At 57.5% G+C, this 18589-nt stretch overlaps 1 protein-coding gene across 4 annotated transcripts in view; it reads left to right on the plus strand.

Annotated features, from left to right (window-relative positions):
* Window positions 1-75: 75 nt before the first annotated feature.
* CHTF18 (chromosome transmission fidelity factor 18) overlaps window positions 76-18589 on the plus strand; it is a 24556-nt gene continuing 6042 nt past the window's right edge. For 2 of the 4 annotated variants that reach the window (XM_029057506.2, XM_039911133.1), the window contains exons 1-14: window positions 76-240; window positions 4346-4552; window positions 4717-4861; window positions 5229-5430; window positions 7142-7234; window positions 7919-7971; window positions 9026-9185; window positions 9587-9799; window positions 10217-10314; window positions 10733-10856; window positions 11328-11470; window positions 16235-16328; window positions 17415-17513; window positions 17680-17810. In XM_029057506.2, the coding sequence (XP_028913339.1) occupies window positions 132-240; window positions 4346-4552; window positions 4717-4861; window positions 5229-5430; window positions 7142-7234; window positions 7919-7971; window positions 9026-9185; window positions 9587-9799; window positions 10217-10314; window positions 10733-10856; window positions 11328-11470; window positions 16235-16328; window positions 17415-17513; window positions 17680-17810 (1871 nt within the window). In that variant the 5' untranslated portion in view covers window positions 76-131. Of the gene's footprint in view, window positions 241-2936; window positions 3022-3120; window positions 3195-4345; window positions 4553-4716; window positions 4862-5228; window positions 5431-7141; window positions 7235-7918; window positions 7972-9025; window positions 9186-9586; window positions 9800-10216; window positions 10315-10732; window positions 10857-11327; window positions 11471-16234; window positions 16329-17414; window positions 17514-17679; window positions 17811-18589 lie in introns of all 4 variants that reach the window. The other 2 variants (XM_029057507.1, XM_029057508.1) reach the window with 2 other exon arrangements.

The raw sequence follows: 18589 nt of genomic DNA on the forward strand, positions 1-18589 counted from the left end.
TCGCGCGCCCGGTCTCGCGCGCCCGGTCTCGCGCGCCCGGCCTCGCGCGCCCGGCCTCGCGCGCCCGGCCTCGCGCGCCCGGTCTCGCGCCCTCGGCCTCCCGCGCCTGCGCGCTCGGGCGGGAGGCCGTCATGGCGGCCTACGAGGAGGAGCTGTACGGCGTGGAGGACGACGACGACGATGACGACGACTTCGACAGCCAGTTCGCCGCCGAGCTGGAGGTCCTGGCGGAGCTGGACGGTGAGGGAGGCCCCGCAGCGGGTCGTTCCCGCCCCCCACCCCCGGGGTCGCTCACCCCAGGACTTGCCACCCCCAGGATCAGTCCCCCCCGAAAACCCATCACCCTTATGGATAAGCCCCCCCCAAATCCTGCCACCCCCCCAGGATCAGGCCCCCCCAAATCCTGCCACCCCCAGGGTCAGTCCCCCCCAAAACCTGCCTCCCCCAGGGGCAGTCACCCCCAAATCCTGCCACCCCCAGGGGCAGTCCCCCCCCAAAGCCTGCCACCCCCAGAGGCAGTCACCCCCAAAACCTGCCACCCCCAGGATCAGTCCCCCCCCCAGAACCTGCCACCCCCAGGATCAGTCCCCCCCAAAACCCATCACCCTTATGGATCAGCCCCCCCCCAATCCTGCCACCCCCAGGGTCAGTCCCCCCCAAAACCTGCCACTCCCAGGGGCAGTCACCCCCAAATCCTGCCACCCCCAGGGGCAGTCACCCCCCCAAAACCTGCCACCCCCAGGATCAGTCCCCCCCCTAGAACCTGCCACCCCCAGGGACAGTCCCCCCCCAGGACCTGCCACCCCCAGGATCAATCCCCCCCCCCCCCCCCAGATCAGTCCCTCCAAAACCCATCACCCTTATGGGTCAGTCCCCCACAAGTCTTAGGGTCAGTCACTCCCAAAATCTGCCACCCCCAGGATCAGTCGTCCCCCCAGGATCAGTCCCCCCAAAACCCGTCACCTTTATGGATCAGTCCCCCGCAAGGCTTGTCACTCTTAGGGTCAGTCACCCCCAAAACCTGCCACCCCCAGGATCAGTCCCCCCCCAGAACCTGCCACCCCCAGGAGCAGTCCCCCCTCCCAGAACCTGCCACCCCCAGGATCATTCCCCCCCCCCGAACCTGCCACCCCCAGGGTCAGTCCCCCCCAAAACCTGCCACCCCCAGGATCAGTCCCCCCCCAGAATCTGCCACCCCCAGGGGCAGTCACCCCCCAGAACCTGCCACCCGCAGGATCAGTCCTCCCCCAGAACCTGCCATCCCCAGGGGCAGTCACCCCCAAAACCTGCCACCCCCAGGATCAGCCCCCCCCCCCAGGATCAGTCATCCCCAGGGCCAGTCACCCCCAAAACTCATCACCCTCATGGATCAGTCACCCACAAGTCTTGTCACTCTTAGGGTCAGTCACCCCCAGAACCTGCCACCCCCAGGGCCATTCACCCCCCAAACCCACCACCCTCATTGATCAGTCACCCCCCAGAACCTGGCACCCCCAGGGTCAGTCACCCCCCACAGTCTGGCACCCCCTCAGGATCAGTCACCCCCAAAACCCATCACCCTCATGGATCATTCACCCACAAGACTTGTCACTCTTAGGGTCAGTTACCCCCCAGAACCCGTCACCCCCAGGGGCACTCACCCCCAATACCCGTTATGGATCAGTCACCACAAGACTTGTCACTCTTAGGGTCAGTCCCCCCCAGCACCTGTCACTCCCAGGGACACTCACTCCCAGAACCCCTAACCCCCAGGATCGGCCACCCCCCAGAACCCGGCACCCCCAGGGACACTCACCCCCAAAACCCATCATGGATCAGTCACCCACAAGGCTTGTCACTCTTAAGGTCAGTCACCCCCAGAACCTGCCACCCCCAGGGTCAGTCACCCCCAGAACCCGCCACCCCTAGGGGCACTCACCCCCAAAACCCATCATGGATCAGTCACCCACAAGACTTGTCACTCTTAAGGTCAGTCACCCCCGGAACCCACCACCTCCAGGGGAACTCACCCCCAAAGCCCATCATGGATCAGTCACCTGCAAGACTTGTCACTCTTAGGGTCCGTCACCCCCAGAACCTGCCACCCCCAGGGGCACTCACCCCAAAACCCATCACCCTCATGGATCAGTCACCCACAAGACTTGTGACTCTTAGTGTCAGACACCCCCCCCCCCGAACCTGTCACTCCCAGGGGCACTCACCCCCAAAACCTGGCACCCCCAGGGGCACTGACCCCCCCAGGATCAGTCACCCACAGGGCTAGTCACCCCCAAAACTGTCACCCTCATGGATCAGTCACCCGCAAGACATCGCCCGTAGGGTTATAGTCGCCCCCAGAGCCTGTCACTCCCAGGGGCATTCACCCCAGAACCTGCCACTCCCAAGGGCACTCACCCCAGAATCTGTCACCCCAAGACGTATCATGTTCAGAGTCAGTGATCCCCAAAACCTGTCACGCTCAGGGTCAGTCGGCCCCAGGATCTGTCACCCTCAGGGCCAGTCGCCCTCAAGACCTTTCATCCTCAGGATCAGTCTCCCCCCCCCCAGAACCTGTCACCCTCAGGATCAGTCACCCCGCCAAACCTATCATTTTCAGGGTCTGTCACCCTCCGGGTCAGTTACCCCAGAACGTCTCATACTCAGGATCAGTCACCCCCAGAACCTGTCACCCTCAGGGTCATTTGTCCCCAGAACCTGTCAGCGTGGTTCCGTGGAAAGAGCGTGGGCTTGGGAGTCAGAGATCACGGGTTCTAATCCCGGCTCTGCCGCTAGTCAGCTGTGTGACCTTGGGCAAGTCACTTAACTTCTCTTTGCCTCAGTTACCTCGTCTGTCAAATGGGGATTAAAACTGTGAGTCCCACGTGGGACAAACTGATCACCTTGTATCCCCCAGCGCTTAACAAATACCACAATTTATTTATTTATTTTACCCTCAGGGTCATTTACCCCCAGAAATTGCCACGCTTTGTGTTAGTGAGTACCTGTCATCCTCAGACACCCCCAGGACCTGTCGTCCCCAAGGTCAGTCCCCCCCCCCCAGGACCTGTCACCCTCAGAGTCCATCACCCCCAGGACCTGTCACTCTTCAGGTCAGTCACCCCCAGAACCTGTTGCCCCCAGGACCTCTCACCCTTCGGATCAGTCACTCATGGGACTATCACCTTCAGACACCCCCAGGACCTGTCATCACCAAGGTTAGTCACCCCCCAAAACCAGTCATCCTCAGGGGCAGTCATCCCAGAACCTGTCTCCCTCAGGGGCAGTCACCCCATAAACCCATCGCACCCCAGGACCTGTCATCCGCAAGGTTAATCATCCCAGGACTTGCCACCCTCAGGATCTGTCATCCCCAGAACCTCCCGTCCTCAGAGTCCGACACCCCTGGGACCTACCACTTTCAGAGTCAGTCACCCCTAGAACACGTTGCCCTCAGGACCCCTCTTCCTTAGGGCAGATCACCCCCAGAACCTCTCACCCTCAGGGTCAGTCACCCCCAGAACCTGTCACCCTTAGGGTCACTCATCCGCAGGACCTCTCACCTCCAGGGTCAGGGGCAGTAATTCCTAGGACCTATCGTCCCCAGCGTCGAACACCCCCAAGACATGTTGCCTCCAGGGTCTGTCAACCCCCGGGGTCTATCACATCCAGAACCTGTCACCCTCAGGATCTCTCAGTCCCAAGATCTCCTGCTCCCAGGATCAGTCACCACTTCCAGAGTCAAACACCCCCTGGACCTGTTGCGCCCAGGGCTGTCACCCCATAACCTCTTGCCCCCTGAGTTAGATACCTCCAGATTCAGCCTCCCCCTGGATCAGATACTCCCAGGACTAGCCATCTTCAGGACCCATCACCCCCAGGGCTAGTAGCTCCCTGGCTCAGGTGCCCCCGAAGTCAGCCTAGCGGATAGAGCTTGGGCCTGAAAGTCAGAAGGTCATGGATTCTAATCCCAGCTCCGCCACTTGTCTGCTGGGTGACCTTGGGCAACTCACTTCACTTCTCTGTGCCTCGGTTACCTATCTGTAAAATGGGAATTGAGACTGTGAGCTCCACGTGGGACGGGGACTGTGTGCAACCCGATTTGCTTGAATTCACCCCAGCGCTTAATACAGTGCCTGGCACATAGTAAGCGCTTAACAAATGCCATAATTATTCATTGTCATATGGGTGCTTCCGGCTCTTTCCAGGGGCCTGCCAGGAGGGTGAGGTCCTGAGACCTGGAGGAGTACCCGCCTCCCTACTAGGAGATGAACTGGCAGGCAGCCCGTGGGCCGTTTGAGTAGGACAGCCCGGCCCCCAGCCCTTCTGGTCCCCTTGCCTGCCCGTTCATACAAACTTTTGTCCCTAGGGGACCCAACCCCACCAGCCCCGAAGGTCTCCTGGCGACGGAAGAGGAAACCGGTGACGTTTGAGGAGGCCCTCGCCGCCGGCGATGTGGGCCACGGGGATCACGGCCCGGGACGGGACCGGGATGGCAGTACCGGTGTCTCCGGGCAGGATCAGCGGGAGCCAGTGGAGGTGGAAGAGGAGGACCCCCTGACCCTGGTCCCATTCAGTATGTCCCGGGCAGGGAGGGCCCTGTGGGTTGCAGTATATAGGGGAATCTGTCCTCACCTCCCAGGGCAACTATGACCCAGGGGAGCCAGGGTGAGGCCGGTGTTGGGCGGGGGTGCGGGGCAGAGTCAGACCCAGACGTGCCCACTCCGTCCCGCCTCTCAGCTCCCAAGCCCAAACGGCGGAAGCTCGAGACCGTCAAGAAGCTGGATTTTGGCCTGGCACTCGAGACGTCCTGTTCCGGCCCCCTGCAAGGTGACATCACGCCCCCGCTGACCCCTGAGGACCCTGCCCGGGAGCCGGACGGCAGGTGACTGGCGCTTGCTGGTGACGGTGTCGGAGGCTGCCAGGACTACTTCTTCCTGGGGTGGCTGCGGGGGCATCCTGGGAGGGGGTTGGGGCCAGTCCGATATAGGTGGTGAAATTGGGTTGGTTTGGGGGGACTGGGTGCCAGTCGGTGGCAGGAGAGGCCCCCGGAGATGGGCCCAGAGAGAATAAGAAATCTGGTGCATGGGGGCCAGGGAGCTGCTTCTCAGAGGTGTCGGAGGGGCTGGGGGAGGCAGGGACTCAACTGGGGGGAAAGCATAGCGGAATTAGAGGAGAAAGGATAAAGACCCCAGGTACCCACACCACCCTCACCGGCACACCTGGGCCGTGTCCCTCCATGGCACCTGCAGACCCACTGACCGGGACTGGAGCCCGGGCCCCCTAGAGATGAGCGACGTTGCCCCGCTCCAGAGGACCCCTTCCCCCAGAGCGAGCCGCAGAGGGGTCTTGCGGCGGCCCCCTGTCTTGGACGACTACATCAACGTGACGTCCACCGATGGCACCAGAGTCTACTTGGTGATGAAGGACGATCCCCTGGGGGCAAGAGAGGAGGTAGGAGTTGATCGCGGCCGGCCCCTTGCACCCGGGACCCAGGGCTTGAGTCCTTCCGATCAGAGGGCTGCTTGTGCCGGCCCCCTCCCTCTTGGGGCCCTGGGTCGGGCCGGGAAGCCTCTGGTCTCTTGAGGTCATTTCCCTCAAACGATAAGGGTGTTGAGGGTGTAGACACTTACTGGGTGCCAAGCACCGGGGTAGATACAAAGGAATTGGATAGGGCACGGTCCCTGTCCCCCATGGGGCTCGTGATCTCAAAGAGAAGACGAGCGCGGGATCTTCCCCCCATTTTACAGATGAGGGAAATGAGACCCTGGCAGGCCAGTGGCGGAGCTGGGCCTTCGTTCTTTGGCCTCCCGGTTCCTGGCTCGGGCTCGTGCCGCCAGGGCAGGCTGCCACCCTCTCGGCCGTGGGCGGCACACGGGGGGAACATAGGCCTGGGGCCACCACAGCCAGAGTCTCCAACCCTTTTGGGAGAGCCCTGCCCGGATAGAGCTTGGGCCTCGAAGGGAGCAGCGGAATTAACTCACGGGCCCAGAATGGAGAACTAAGAGGGACAAGGAAGAGAGGCAGCGTGGTGTTAGACCACGGGCCTGACGCTTGTCTGCCATGTGACTTTGGGCAAGTCACTTCGCTTCTCTAAGCCTCAGTTACCTCGTCAGTAAAATGGGGATTGAGGCTGCGAGCCCCACATGGGACGGGGACTGTCCAACCCGATTTGCTTGTATCCACCCTAGCGCTTAAGAACAGTGCCTTATTAATTATTAATTATTAATAATAATTAATAATTCTTATTATTAGGCAAGGAAGCGGTGTTGCCTGGGCTTGTGAATCAGAAAGCCTAGGTTCATTCATTCGATTGTATTTATTGAGCACTCACTGTGTCCAAAGCACTGTACTAAGCACTTAGGCGAGTACAGAATATCAATAAACGCACATTCCTTGCCCTCAACAAGTCTACAGTGTGGGTTCTAATCCTGACTCTGCCACTTGTCTGCTGCGTGACCTTGGATAAGTCACTTCACTACTCTCCCAAGCGCTTAGTATAGTGCTGTGCAAATAGTAAGTGCTCAATTATACGACCGATCGATTACTCTGTACCCGGTTTCCTCAACCGTAAAGCAGAGGTTCGATGTCTGTTCTTCCTTCTGCTTAAACGGAGAACCCCAGGTAGGACAGGGACTGTATCCGACCTGGTGATCTTATGTCCTTCCCAGTGCTTAGATCAGTGTTTGGCATTTAGTAAGCGCTTTACAAAACCATCATTATTAATAATAATACTAATAGTCATGATATGTATTGAACTCCCACTGGGGGAAATGTGGTGTGCTGAGTGTTTGGCCACTTAACTTCTCTGTGCCTCAGTTACCTCATCTGTAAAGTGGGGATTAAGACTGTGATCCCTTTGTGGGACAGGAACTGTGTCCAACCTGATTAACTTGTATCTTAGTACAGTGCCTGGCACATAGCAAGTGCTTAACAAATACCCAAAAGAAAAAAAGAAAACCCAACATAAAAAGAGATGTAGTTCTCACTCCCTGGGAGTGATAGCTATAACGGGGATATGGCAAGAGGCCCGGAAGCAGAGTCCGCTCATCCCCTTCAGCAAGCAAGACCTAGAGCAGCTTGTCCGGAGGGCTCGAAACCGGGTGAGCTACGGGGGACCCGTAGGGAGGCTCACCCCACAACTGGCCCCCCTGGCTTCCCACAGCTTGTCAACCCAGACATCAGCTGGAGAGGACACAGGCAGCTTCACCTGCTGGGAGTTCCTTTCTCTCACCTGAAGGAGCAGGTCGCCAATGAGGTATGGGGAGGCAGCCAGGGAAGAGGGTGGGCAGGGGTGGCTGGCTGGCTGGCCGGAGGGCCTTCACCCTCCTTCCCGCTCAGCTGGGCCAACCCCAACTGACAGGCTAACCACCCCCAGTCCCCGGGGGCTGGGGATCACCCTCCCTCACCCTCTCTCCCCCACCCTTCGGGGTCGCAAGGGGTGGAGAGGAAGCGAGCCTCGAGACAGAAGGAAAAGCAGCTCTGAGTTAGGGCTCAGATAGGGCCCCTGGTCAACTCCTCGGCCGCCCAGCCCAGGGCTCCCACTCTGATAGGGCACCAGGGCGCTTGGAAGAACTGTGTGCTCTTTGCCCTCGGTGTTAGAGATCTATCACCTGACACCGCTGACTCTCCCTCAGTGACCCAGGGCGGCGCATCCAACACCCCTGACTCTCCCCTCACTAACTTTCGCACCCCCTGCAGTGACCCAGCATAGACCATTCAACACCCCCGACTCTCTCCTCTCCATTTCTGACCCTCCCCCACTGACTCAGCAAGGACCATCCATCACCCCTGACTCCCCTCTCCATTCCTGACTCTCCCACGGAGCTATCGAAATGCCCCCGGGCCCCTGTTAGAAATGCCCCTCCCCACCCCCAGCACCAAGTAGGTGGTAAGGAAGAGGAGGGAATCGTGACCCCAGGTCAAACTCGCTTACTTCCAGCGCCGGAGGAGGGTTTTGGAGGGCTCTCAGCAGTTGACGGACTTGTTGAACAGGTAAGAGGTCTGACTTCACCCCTGGGTCCAGCGGGTGTTTCCACTGTGATCCCGGGTCCCGTGTCTGCTTGGGGCTCCTGCTTTGATGTGTCTCTGCCCAGTCTCAACCGGGCCCTGGTGGAATATTACCTCCTTTTAACTCAGGGAGACCGGCAGCAGTTGTAGCAGTAGCCGTGCTACTTATCGAGTATCCATTTGCACCAAACAGTTGGGTATTTGGAGAAGCAGCATGGCGTAGTGGAAGGAGCATGGGCTTGGGAGTCAGAGGTCGTGGGTTCTAATCCTGGCTCTGCCACTTGTCTCCTGTGTGACCTTGGGCAAGTCACTTAACTTCTCTGTGCCTCAGTTACCTCATCTGTAAAAATGGGGATTAAAAAATGTGAGCCCCACGTGGGACCATCTGATTACCCCGTATCTACCCCAGAGCTTCGGACAGTGCTCAGCGCGTGCCATAATTATTATTTTAACAAAAAACCCTCAATCCTCGCCCACGCTTTCCCTCTACCTGGGGAGGTGGATGTAGAATTCCAGAATATATGTATGTTGCACCAGGTCTGAAGGCCCGTTGATCAACCCAGTTTACTGTGTGCGATGACTGCAGAGCACGCAGTCGTAGGTGAATCAGTGCCCGAGAGAGGAGACGGAAGGGTGGGTAGGAACCGAAGGGTGTTGGAGGAGTTGGGGTTTTAGGAGGGTCTTTAAGGCCCAAACCAACACCACCTCAAGGAATGAGCCCACTGATCACCCCACTGCCACTGCTGTAGCCCGCTGAGAAAGAAGCTGAATCCAGAGGGCGGCCAGCCGCCCAGGGTCCCACCCCTGTGCTAGCCATACAGGCCGTGGATCGGAAGGGAACGGAAACGTGGAAGCTGCCTCCCGGCAGCCCGGTGAGAGGCCGGGTCAGGGCTGAGCGTGCAGCAGGAAAGTACCAGCGCCACCGGGGGTGGGGAGGACCGGGCCCCCATACGAACCAGAGCCCCTCTGGACTTGTTTCGTGACGTCAAAGCCCAAGCTGCGGGCCAGTTTGTCTTCAGAAGGATTTTGTGCCCTGCAGTCTCGATGCTCCTAGCCCTGGAGCCCCGGCCCCGGGCCCCGGGAGTGCCGTGATGGCCGAGGAGGAGGAGGAGCAGGAGGAAGAGGAAGAGTCATCCATGAACAGTCTCTGGGTGGATCGGTTCACCCCCCAGCGCTACACAGACCTGCTCAGCGATGACGTGAGGCTCTTTGTCCCTTCCCAGTCCACTGCCTCCCCCCGCCATGGTCCCTGGAGTCTTCCTCTTGGGGCGTTGGTCCTGCCCAGGCTAGCAGAACCTCCAGCCCAGTCCTGGGAGGGTCTGCACCCCCTCTTCCGCCCCCGCCGGCCTGTGCCGTGTGACCCTTCCAACTCTGGTTTGCGGGCCAGGCTCGTTCCCCGAGTGGGCCACCTCACCCGCGGCAGGGCAGGGGCATCCCTGGTGCTGCCTGACAGATCTCAAGCGGTGGGGGCGTGTGATTAAACCCCCCACTGGCCCGAATGGAAGTGTGCAACCCTGATGGGGAGGGACCCGGCCCAGCGCGGCAAGCGAAACGGGGGCCGCTTCAGCGTTTGGACGCCCCACCTGCCTGCCTCTTCCAGTACACCAACCGCTGCCTGCTCAAGTGGCTGAAGCTGTGGGACCTGGTGGTGTTCGGAAGGGAGAAGCCGGCCAAGAGAGCCAAGCCGGTCGCCGAGCCGCGGGCGCCCGCCAAGGCCGCCAGGGAGCAGCAGGGCAAGTGGAAGAGCAAAGAGCAGTTGACCGAGGAGATCCTGGAGGCGGAGCTGGACCAGACCAAGAGGCCAAAGCATAAGGCGGGTCCGGCAGGCGCGAGCGGGGTGTCCTCTCGGGCCATCGTGGGTGGGCGGACACCAGGGCCACAGGCCTCAAGCCCTGATTTGGGGCCTGGGAGAAGTCAGCTGGGCTGCGGGCAGGTCAGGCTCTCCTGACTGATTGGGGCCTTGAGCATCCCCAACAGCATGTGTCTCGATCAGTAAGATGCAGAAGGCATCTCCTGTGTGTGCAGAGCACTGATCTGAGCACTTGGGGGAGTACAGTAGAGTTGAAAGCTATGGTTCCTGCCCTTGAAGAGCTTCCAATCTAGCAGGGGACACAGACACGGAGTGCATTACAGCTAGGAGGGAGAAGAGAATGGGAAGATAGTGTGGAGGAGTAAGTGCTCATTGTGCTCGGCCGCAAGTGCTCACCGTGCTCACTGTGCTCGGCTGCAGGTGGCGTTGCTGTGTGGACCCCCCGGGCTGGGGAAGACCACCCTGGCCCACGTCATAGCAAAGCACGCGGGTTACAACGTGGTGGAGATGAACGCCAGGTGAGTCTTGGGCCCCCGGCGCAGAGCGGTTCGAGCGGGTCTTTGTCAGGAAATGACACCCAAACCCTGGGTCAAGTCCCCCAAGCCCAGTGGGAGAAATCGGGGAGGGGAGCGGCCCAAAAGAAATCGGACCGCAACCAGGTGAGGCTCTTGCGATCTCTACGGCAAAATCGCTCAGGGAACGCTGGCTACGAAGTGCTGCAGCTGGGATGCTTGGCAGGGGGCGGGAGCAGTACTCTTGGACTTACTGAGTGCTCCTTGGGTGTTGAGCACTGGGGGAAACCTAACAGAATCGTGAGACATGGGCTTTGTCTACCGGGAGCTTCACTCCAGCAGGGTCTGTGCTCGGATACGGAAGAGTGAGGGTGGGGTGGGTGCGGGAGGGGATCTGATACTGGCCAACATGGTGTGTTGGCAGTGACGACCGCAGCCCGGACATCTTTAAGACCCGCATCGAAGCTGCCACCCAGATGAAGTCTGTCCTGGGTGCCCATGAAAAGCCAAACTGCCTGATCATCGACGAGATCGACGGGGCACCCACAGTGAGTGGAGGGTGGCCCCTGGAACCCCTCTTTGGGCAGGAGAAGGGTCTTGGAGCTAATGATCGCAGATGGGGAGGGCATTGGCTGGGTCCAGGGCTAACTTTATTACCTTTTCCACTCCCACCTGTTCAGCCTCCCAATCCCTCTGCCTCTACGTCTCTCAGACCAGGAGCCCCCCTCGACTCCCCTTGGCAACCACCGGGGAGGGGTCTCGGAAGCTGTCACCTCATCCTGACCCTTCGTTGCCTGTTCCCTCCCCCCATGTAGAAGGGCAGGCTGGTCTGGGCCAGAGAGAGGTTGGTGGGGTGACCTGCTGGGGTAGCATAACTCCGAGGAGAGTAGTCTTCTCCTCCCCATCCCCAACTGGACGCCCCCCCAGACACCACCAGGGTATGGCGTGGGCTGCCCGAGGAGCCAGTTCTGCAGCCCATCCTGCCCAAAGGTGACCTCTACTCGCCCCTCCCCCTCCAGCCAGCCATTAACGTGCTCCTGAATATCCTCAACCGGAAGGACACCAAAGACGTGGAGACGGCCAGCGGTGGGCCCGGGAGCAGGAAGAGGAGACGGGAAGGAGGCCTCCTGTTACGGCCGATCATCTGTATCTGCAATGACCAGTGAGTGGCCGTAGGACCTCAGAGCACCGGGGACAGAGGGTGAGGGCGGCAGCTTGGGATGCCCAGGGTCCAGTCCGGTGACTAGCCGATACCTTGCAGTTAGCCTCTGGGCTGCTGGGGATGGTCCGTGCCCAGAACTCGGAACCTAGGGTGGGCCAAGAGGACGGGAGGTTGGTCCAGGAGTCGATTGCCGTCCACAGACTACGTAGCCCAGAATCCTTTGTGGGATTGGGGGCTTTTAGGAGGGAGGGAGTTGTGACCAGTGAGAGAAGTCCTGGAGTTCTGCCTTTCAGTGTTCAGACTAGAGAGCTGCTTAAGGTTCTCCCAGAGTTCTCAATTTATTGAGCACTTACTGCTCATTCATTCATTCAGCCATTTACTGAGCACTTACTATGTGCAGAGCACTGTTCTAAGCGCTTGGGAGAGTACAGTACAACAAACAGACACATTCCTTGTTCACAATGAGCTCAGTCTGGAGTGGGGAGAAAAGACATCAATACAAATAAGTAAATTATAGATATGTACCTAAGTACTGTGGGGATGGAAGTTGGGGGGAGATAAAAAGGAGCAAGTCAGGGCGATGCAGAAGGGAGTGGGAGAAGATGATAGGGGAGCTTAGGGAGGGCCTCTTGGAGGAGGTGTGCCTCAATAAGGCCTTGAAGAACGAGGAGAGTAATTGTCGGATTTGAGGAGGGTGGGTGTTCCAGTCCAGAGGCAGGACATAGGCGAGGAGTCGGCAGCGAGATGGATAAGATCGAGGCATTAGAGGAACAAAGTATGCAGTCTGGGTTGTAGGAGAGTGGTGAGGTAAAGTAGGAGGGAAGAAGGTGATTGAGTATTTTAAAGCCAGTGGTGAGGAGTTTCTGTTTGATGTGGTGATGGATGGTAACCACTGGAGTTTTTTGAGGAGTGGAGAAACGTTTCCTGAATGTCTTTGTAGAAAATTGATGAGGGCAGCAGAGTGAAATAGGGACTAGAGTAGGGAGAGGCGGGAGGCTGGAAGGTCAGCAAGGAGGCTGATGCAGTAATCCAGGAGGAATAGGATGAGTGTATTAACGTGGTAACAGGAATGGAGAGGAAAGGGCGGATTTTAGAGCTGTTGTGAAGGTAAAACGCACATGATTTAGTGAATGTGTGGGTTGAATAAGGAGAGGAGTCAAGGATGATGCCAAGGTTATGGGCTTGCGAGACAGGAAGGATGGTGGTGCTGTCTCCTGTGATGGGAAAATCAGGGAAAGGACAGGGTTTGGCTGGGAAGATAAGGAGTTCTGTTTTAGACATATTGAGTTTGAGGTGACAGCGGGACATCCAAGTAGAAATGCCTTGAAGGCAGGAGGAAATTCGAGACCGCAGAGAAAGGAGAGAGATCAGGGCTGGAGATGTAGATTTGGAAATCCTTTGCCTAGAGGAGCTAGTTGAAGCCATGTGAGCGAATGAATTCTCCAAGGGTGCGGGGAGCGAATGAGTTCTCCAAGCGGGTGGGTGAAGATGGAAAATTGAGGGGGACCCAGAACTGAACCTTGAGGGACACCTGGAGGTCAGTGAAAGACCAGTCCAAACCACAGCAAGCAGCGTGGCGTAGTGAAAAGACCGTGGACCTGGGAATCCGGACCTTCTGACTCTGGCTTGTGTGCTGTGCCCTTGGGCAAGTCACTTAACAGCATGGTGTAGTGGGTAGAGCACAGGCCTGGAAGTCAGAAGGTCTTGGGTTCTAATCCCGGATCCGCCTCTTGTCTGCTGTGTGACCTTGGGCAAATCACTTGGGCAATCACTGTGCCGCAGTTACCTCATCTGTAAAATGGGGATTGAGACTCTGAGCCCTGTGTGGGACAGGGATTGGGTCCAACCCAATTTCTTTGTATCCACCCTAGCGCTTAGTACAGTGTCTGGCCCATAGTAAGCGCTTAACAAGTCTTTCTACCACCCACCCCGCACGCTCCGCTCCTCTGCCGCCCACCTCCTCACCGTCCCTCGGTCTCGCCTATCCCGCCGTCGACCCCCGGGTCACGTCCTCCCGCGGTCCTGGAACGCCCTCCCTCCTCACCTCCGCCAAACTGATTCTCTTTCCCTCTTCAAAACCCTACTTAAAACTCACCTCCTCCAAGAGGCGTTCCCAGACTGAGCTCCTCTTCTCCCTCTACTCCCTCTGCCATCCCCCCTTTACCTCTCTGCAGCTGAACCCTCTTTTTCCCCTTTTCCCTCTGCTCCTCCACCTCTCCCTTCCCATCCCCACAGCACTGTAGTCGTCCGCTCAACTGTATATATTTTCGTTACCCTATTTATTTTGTTAATGAATTGTACATCGCCTCGATTCTATTTAGTTGCCACTGTTTTTACGAGATGTTCTTCCCTTTGACTCTATTTATTGCCATTGTTCTTGTCTGTCCGTCTCCCCCGATTAGACTGTAAGCCCGTCCAACGGCAGGGACTGTCTCTATCTGTTGCCGACTTGTTCATCCCAAGCGCTTAGTACAGTGCTCTGCACATAGTAAGTGCTCAATAAATACTATTGAATGAATGAACAAATACCCCGATTATTATTAGTATTATTAGTATTATCCTCTGTGTCTCAGTTATCTCACCTGTAAAATGGGGATTAAGACTGTGAGCCCCATGTGGAACAGGAACTGTGTCCAACCCGAATGGTTTGTATCTACCGCAGCACAGTGCCTGGCAGGCAGGCAGTCAGTCAGTAATAATGTTGGTATTTGTTAAGCGCTTACTATTTGCCGAGCACTGTTCTAAGTGCTGGGGTAGATACAGGGTCATCAGGTTGTCCCACGTGGGGCTCACAATCTTCATCCCCATTTTACAGATGAGGGAACTGAGGCCCAGAGAAGTAAAGTGACTTGCCCACAGTCACACAACTGACAAGTGGCAGAGCTGGGATTCTCTATCAGTTGTATTTGTGGACCGCTTACTGTGTACAGAGCACTGTACTAAACTTTTGGGAGAGTACAACAAGGTAACTTGACACATTCTCTGCCCACAATGAGCTCACAGTCTAGAGAGGGAGACAGATCTTAGTATAAACAATAAATAATTAAAGCACATGATAAGGACTTAAAAAATACCAGAGGAAAAAAAACAAAGCCAGCTCCCTAAAGTGTACAGAGACCTTGGGTTCCCAGTGGTCGTGGTGGGAAGGGGGCTAGGAGTCTTGGGGGCTTTTACCCCACAGTCCGGTGGGAAGAGCATCGATTGAGAAGCGGATAGAGCATGGGCCGGGGAGTCAGAAGGACCCAGGTTCTAATCCTTTCTCCACGTTTGTATACTGTGTGACCTTGGGCAAGTCACTTAACTTCTCTGTCCCTCAGTTCCCTCATCTATAAAATGAAGATTAAGCCCTATGTGGGGGAGGGACCGTGTCCAGCCCAATTACCTTTTCTTCCCCAGGCTTAGAACAGTGCCTGGCCCATAGTAGTCGCTTAACAAATGCTATTAATATTATCAGTGGTAGCTATTGAACACTTACTATGTGCAGACCACTGTACTAAACGCTGGAGAAACTACAGTATAGCTGAGTTGGTTAAATACGTTCCATGCACACAAGGGGCTTCCAGGCTAGAGGGGGAGACACCACTGGGCACAGTAATTGGGGTTCTTGGGCCTGATGTCTGGGACCGAAAACAGACCCCCCCCCCATTCCCCAACTCCCAGGAATTAGCCTTTTCTCCTGTCTCAGCTGGGCCTTCCCTCCCTTCATCCCTCCCTCCGTCTCTTTTTTTGTGGGCCCCTTCATTTCATATTTCATATTCATCATCTCCTCAACTTTTCTCCTCCATGGACCCCACCCAGCCCCCATGGAGTCGGCTTCTAGCTGGGGCAGTGTGGGCACTGAGCCATCTGGCTCCCTGGCTTCTAAATGTGGCTCAGGGCCGGAGGCCGGACTCACCGGGCCAGGGTCAAAGCAGGCCTCTGAATAACCTCACCTTCAATGGGCCATTAATGGCCTTCATCCCTTAAGTCATTTTCTCCCGTTTCATCCTGATTTCTCCAGTGGCTTTTCTCTTCGGGCTTTCTGGCTGGAGCGGTGATGGAGTCCCTCGCCCATGGCGTTGAAGCGCTCTTCCCTAGAGCTCTGAGCAGGGCTGTTTTCTTGAGGCTCCCTCCAAGACCTTATGGTATTTGTTAAGGGCTTACTATGTACAATCCAAGCGCTTAGTACGGTGCTGTGCACATAGTAAGCGCTCAATAAATTCTGTTGAATGAATGAATGTGCCAAGCACTGTTCCAAGCACTGGAGTAGATACAAAGTAATCAGGTTGTCCCACGTAGGGCTCACGGTCTTAATCCTCATTTTACAGATGAGGTAACCGAGGCACAGAGAAGTCAAGTGGCTTGCCCAAGCTCATACAGCAAGCAAGTGGTGAAGCCAGGATTAGAACCCACATCTTCTGACTCCCAAGCCCATGCTCTTTCCACAAAGCCTCGCTGCCCGACTGGGTTTCGAGCGAAGCGAAGTTTGTCCTGGTAATCGTCCCCCTGCCGCAAGCTGAGCTGCAGGAGGGTTCTCCCGGGCTGCGGCCGGGATCTGACCTCCGAGGGAGGGGTGGACTGAGCTTGTCTTTGAAGCCAGCAGGTTGCTCTGGACTGCATCCTAAAAGCAGTCTTGGTCTGCGGGTGAGCCATGCCGGTGGCTTTTACATTCACTCTTGGCTGGCAGCTTCGGGTTGATGCGGTGCCCGTCCTGCAAGGAGGCGGGGGGAGGGCGGGGAGGAGGAGACCCTGTGTGCCGACGCCCCCCCCTCTCTCCCGGGACAGGTTCACGCCATCGCTGAGGCAGCTACGACAGCACTGCTTCCTCCTGAACTTCCCACAGACCCAGCCCTCAAGGCTGGTCCACAGGCTGCAAGAGGTCAGTGCCCGCAGGTTTCCAGCCCCCCGCCCCACCTCTCACCAGCGGGGAGAACCCACCGAGAACCCGGGTGAAAACCACCCACCCCCTTCCCTCGCTGGTACCCTGCGTGGGGCCAGGTTAGGGCAAGGAGCTAGTAGAGGGGGAGACACCACTGAGCACAGCAATTGGGGTTCTTGGGCCTGATGTCTGGGACCGAGAACAGACCCACCCCATTCCCCAGCTCCCAGGAATTAGCCTTTTCTCCTGTCTCAGCTGGGCCTTCCCTCCCTTCATCCCTCCCTCCCTCTCTGTTTTTGTGGGCCCCTTCATTTCATATTTCATATTCATCATCTCCTCTACTTTTCTCCTCCATGGACTCCACCCAGCCCTCATGGAGTCCCCAGATGCTGGGGAGGTTGGGGAGTAGGGTTCCAGGTTTTCCCTGGAAGCTGCAGGTGAGTGAGTCTCCCGTATTAGCCAGGGCCCTTTGTTCTGGACCTTCAGATTGGAGGCTACTGAGGGGCGGGGACCGTTTCTTGCGTCCCCAAGCACTCAGAACAGCACTCTCCCCACACACCGTGGCCTTTAGCACCGTGCTCTGCCCCTACACAAGTCCTTAGCACCGCACTCTGCCCATACCTGGACCCTTAGCACTGCACTCTGACTACACACAGGTCCTTACTACCACACACAGGCTTTTAGCAACACGCTCTGCCCACACACAGGCCCTTAGTTCCACGGTCCCAAGCAGAAGAGCTCAATTATAGCTCTGCACACAGTAAGCTCCCCTCACCGTGGTCCGTGACCATCCCAGTGTCCAGGTGGCACCTGGCGATGTGCAGTATAGCACCCTTAACCGCTTGCTCTCCATGTGGCGGCATCTCGGAGGGGAGTCAGGATTCCCCAGGGCCCGGTACCATGGTGGGTTTTCACACCCCAGGTCTTCCCCCATTGCCCGTCCCGGGAGGCCGCGGTACAGTGGGCCCGTCGGCCCGCGGGCCGCCCTGGTGAGGCCGCTTAGCTTGTCAGCCGGTGAGCCGGTTCTGGTGGCGCACGAGCCACGGAGATGGGTACTCGGGTTGACGTGCGGCCGCTACGTTCCAGATCTCAGCACTCCAGGGGATGAAAGCGGACGTGGGAGCCCTCATGACCCTGTGCGAGAAGACGGAGAATGACATCCGCTCGTGTATCAACACGTTGCAGGTCCGGCCGCGGCCCCGAGCCCAGCGGTGCCGACGGGGGAGGCGAGCGAGCAATGGGGCCAGAAGGGTGGGAGCTGGAGGGCAGGGATTGAGGATTGGGGGAGGGACAAGGCCCCACTTTGAGACCCCCAGAGGTCAGGGGTCACGCCCCTCTGGTTCCCCCACAGTTCTTGCACAGTCGGGGCAAACGGGAGCTGAGCGTGAGGATGCTACAGACTATGAAGGTCGGCCTGAAGGACCAGAAGAAGGGCCTCTTCTCGCTCTGGCAGGAGATTTTCCAGCTGCCCAGGGTGCAGAGGTAGCGACAGGCTGCGGACGTAGGGGTGGGTCCCCTCTGGGCTGGCGCTGCAGGGCCGGAGAGTGGGACTGAGCAGTAGTCCAGCCATGGCCCAACTGACCCAAGAATAACAATAATAATAATAGTGGTATTTGTTAAGCACTTACTATGTGCCGGGCTCTGTACTAAGCTCTGGGGTGGAAACAGGAAAATTGGGTTGAACACAATCCCTGGCCCATATGGGGCTCAGTCTCAATTCCCATTTTACAGCTGAGGTAACTGAGGCACAGAGGAATAGAAGTGACTTGCCCAGAGCCATACCAGCAGACAAGTGGCAGAGCCGGGATTAGAACCCACGACCTCTGACTCCCAGGCTCTTGCTCTACCTATCACACCATTCTGCTTCTCAAGAATACCCTCTTGCTCTCACCACTCAGGGCTCAGCCCCTCCACACCCCCAGTGACCCAAGATGGATCATCTAATACCTCTGATTCCCCCCCCCACCCCACCCCCAGTGATCCAGCAAGGACCATCCAGCAACCTGATCACCTTGTATCTCCCCAGCGCTTAGAACAGTGCCTTGCACATAGTATGTGCTTAACAAATGCCATCATTATTGTTATTACCCCTGACTTTCCCCTCTTCCTCCCTGCCTGTTGCTCCAGTGACCCAGCGTAGACTTTCTGACACTCCTGACTCTCCCCTCTTCGTCACGCGTACTTAGCACTGCATCTAAGTATTTGGAGAAGCAGCGTGGCCTAGTGGATAGAGCACGGGCCTGGGAGTCGGAAGGCTCTAA

Source organism: Ornithorhynchus anatinus, chromosome 2 (genome assembly GCF_004115215.2).
Source record: "Ornithorhynchus anatinus isolate Pmale09 chromosome 2, mOrnAna1.pri.v4, whole genome shotgun sequence".
NCBI classification, from domain to species: Eukaryota; Metazoa; Chordata; class Mammalia; order Monotremata; family Ornithorhynchidae; genus Ornithorhynchus; species Ornithorhynchus anatinus.